At 41.1% G+C, this 2,712-nt stretch overlaps 1 protein-coding gene across 1 annotated transcript; it reads right to left on the reverse strand.

Moving 5' to 3' along the window:
• Positions 1-1,491: 1,491 nt before the first annotated feature.
• On the reverse strand, positions 1,492-2,094 carry LOC125837803 (uncharacterized). Its single transcript, XM_049516875.1, has 2 exons — positions 1,928-2,094; positions 1,492-1,825 (listed from the first exon to the last, which is right to left on the reverse strand). The coding sequence occupies exons 1-2, from the start codon at positions 2,092-2,094 to the stop codon at positions 1,492-1,494; spliced, it is 501 nt and encodes a 166-aa protein (XP_049372832.1).
• Between the last annotated feature and the right edge of the window lie 618 nt (positions 2,095-2,712).

Here is a 2,712-nt window from a genome sequence, read left to right on the forward strand (position 1 = left end):
CTATTTGGTAGAGTCAAGACAAGAGTTGTAGTCAACCTAATCTTCAATTTTGAGAAGCTTTTTTCACACTCATCTGACCACTGAAATTTGACCTTCTTCTGACTCTACTTGGTCAATGGGGAAGCTATGGATGAAAACCCTTCAACAAATCTCCTATAATAACTAGCCAAACCCAAAAAACTTCTGATATGTACTGGAGAGGTGGGTCTGGGCCAGCGTTTCACTGCCTCAATTTTCTAAAAATCCACTCGAATCCCTTCACTAGATACCACATGACCGAGGAAAGTGACCGACTATAACCATAATTCACATTTTCTGAACATAGAAAATAAGTGGCGTTCTCTGAGAGTTTGCAGAACAACTCTGAGATTAGTCACATGCTCTTTCTCACTCCGAGATTAAATGAGGATATCATCAATAAAGACAATAACAAATAGGTCCAAATATTGTTTTAACACCCAATTCATTAAGTCCATGAAAGTTGCAGGAGCATTTGTTAGTCCAAATGACATAACCACAAATTCATAATGACCATACCAAGTTCTGAAGGCTGCTTTTTGGGATGTCACTATCTCTGACTCTGAGCTGATGATAGACAGATATTAGGTTTATCTTAAGAAAAAAATAAGCACCCTGAATTTGGTCAAACAAGTCATCAATCCTAGGGATGGGATACTTATTCTTGATTGTCACTTTGTTTAACTGCCGATAGTCAATGCACATTCTGAGCGAACCATCTTTCTTTTTCATGAACAACACTGGAGCACCCTATGGAGAGATACTAGGTCTCATGAAGCCCTTATCTAGAAGGTCTTTCAACTGCTCTGTCAATTCCTTAAGCTCAGTTAGATCCATTCTATAAGGAGGAATCGAAATAAGCTGGGTATGTAGAAGGAGATCTATTCCGAAGTCAATTTACCTTTTAGGAGGAACTCTGGGAAGATCTTATGGGAATACTTCTGGGAATTCATTTACTACAGGGACTGACTCAAGAGTTGGGGTTTCGGAGCTTGAATCCTTAACCCAAACAATATTATAGATATACCCATTGGAAATCATTTTTCTGGCCTTAAGGTAAGAGATAAAGTGACCTATAGGCACTGAGCTACTACCCTTCAATTCTAAGACTAGCTTGTTTGGAAACTGAAACTGAACGATCCTAGTTCTACAATCGACTGAGGCATAACATGAATGTACCTAATCCATCCCTAGAATGATATTGAAATCTACCATTTCTAACTCTACAAGATCTGCTGAGGTGACTTTTTAGGAAACTGTGGTAGGGCAATTTTTGTATACCCGTCTAGGTATAACTGGGTCACTAACTAGAGTAGAGACTGAGAAGGGTTGTGAAAGAGTTTCTGGACTGACACTAAAGTTTACTGATATATAATGAGTTACAAAAGACAACGTTTCCCCTAGATCTAACAATGTATAAACATCTAAATGAAATATTTGTAATGTACTAGTGACCACATCGGGAGAATTTTCCTAGTCCTGGCGATCCTGGAGAGCATACAACCTGTTCTGGTGCTGACTGCCAACACTATCGGACGAAGCACCCTGCTGAGTTAGGCGACCTGCTGGTGCTGCTGGAGTTGTAGATTGAGCCCTATTGTTGTTACCTCCTTGCCCGTACCTCGATGAAAGGAAATTCTTCAACCTATGGCCAGACTGACCACACCCAAAGCACCCTTCCTTGCCTGCAAGACAGTCGCCTAGATGGTTCTTACCACACTTTGGACAAGTTGGGAAGGTCTTGTTACCTGAAGCACTCCCCTGAGATTTAGAGCCTGATGTCCTACCATTTTGATCCTGTCGGAACCTGGGAGAAGGAGCACTATGTGATTAAGGTGTTGGGGCTGTCGATCTTTATTGAAACTGTGAGCGATTTCTATTGCCGGATTTTTGCTGAGAGTATTCATACTTTCGTGTTCTAGCCTTCTTGTTGTCCTTAGTCATTTCCCTAAGCTTGTCATCCTCAACCTGCTGGGAATGAGTCATAAACCTAGAGATATTCATATCCTCTAACAACATAGCATTCCTGCACTCTATCTTCATCAAGTCGGATACCCTAAACAGAAACTTACTCATTTTGCCCTTGGATCAACAACAATGTATGGAGCATACCTGGAGAGTTTAGTGAACTTAAGTCCATACTCTTGGAGTGACATGTTACCTTATCTCAAATTCATAAACTCCTGAGCTTTAGCCTCCCTGAACTCTCTCGGGAAGAACCTGTCAAGAAAAGCTCCAGTAAAACATTCCCAAGTCACAAGAGCTTCATATGTACCCCTGTTTTCTTTCCACTGAGTGAACCAAATGTGAGCCACATCTTTAAGCTGGTAGGATGCCAACTCAACCCTATCATTACTAGTCACTAGCATCACCCTAAAGATTTTCTTAACCTCATCAGTGAAGTTCTATGGGTCCTCACCAATCTGCAACCCTAGAAACTCAAACGGATATATTCAAACAAAAGCACGAACCCTGGTTATTGTTGGCCCAACATTAGTATTAGTGGATAAAGGGCCTGCTGATTATTCTGGTTGGCTACACTCTAAGCCAAAAGTTGGATAACATTCCAAAACTCTACATTCGAAAACCTCATGGTCAGGGACTAGAGGAACTGTGTTAGCGTTGTGGGCATTAGCATTCCTTCTGTAGGATCTATGAGGAGGCAGGATCTAAAACACAGTACGACGAATTAGA

Source organism: Solanum verrucosum, unplaced genomic scaffold (assembly GCF_900185275.1).
Source record: "Solanum verrucosum unplaced genomic scaffold, falcon-dt-bn FXZP01000197.1, whole genome shotgun sequence".
In the NCBI taxonomy this organism is placed as follows: Eukaryota; Viridiplantae; Streptophyta; class Magnoliopsida; order Solanales; family Solanaceae; genus Solanum; species Solanum verrucosum.

Coding starts and splice junctions, on each gene's coding strand:
- LOC125837803 (XM_049516875.1), bottom strand. CDS start 2,094: ATGAGTAAGTTTCTGTTTAGGGTATCCGACTTGATGAAGATAGAGTGC. Junction 1,826..1,927: donor AAGAAGGCTAGAACACGAAA/GTATGAATACTC, acceptor TCCTTCTCCCAG/GTTCCGACAGGATCAAAATG.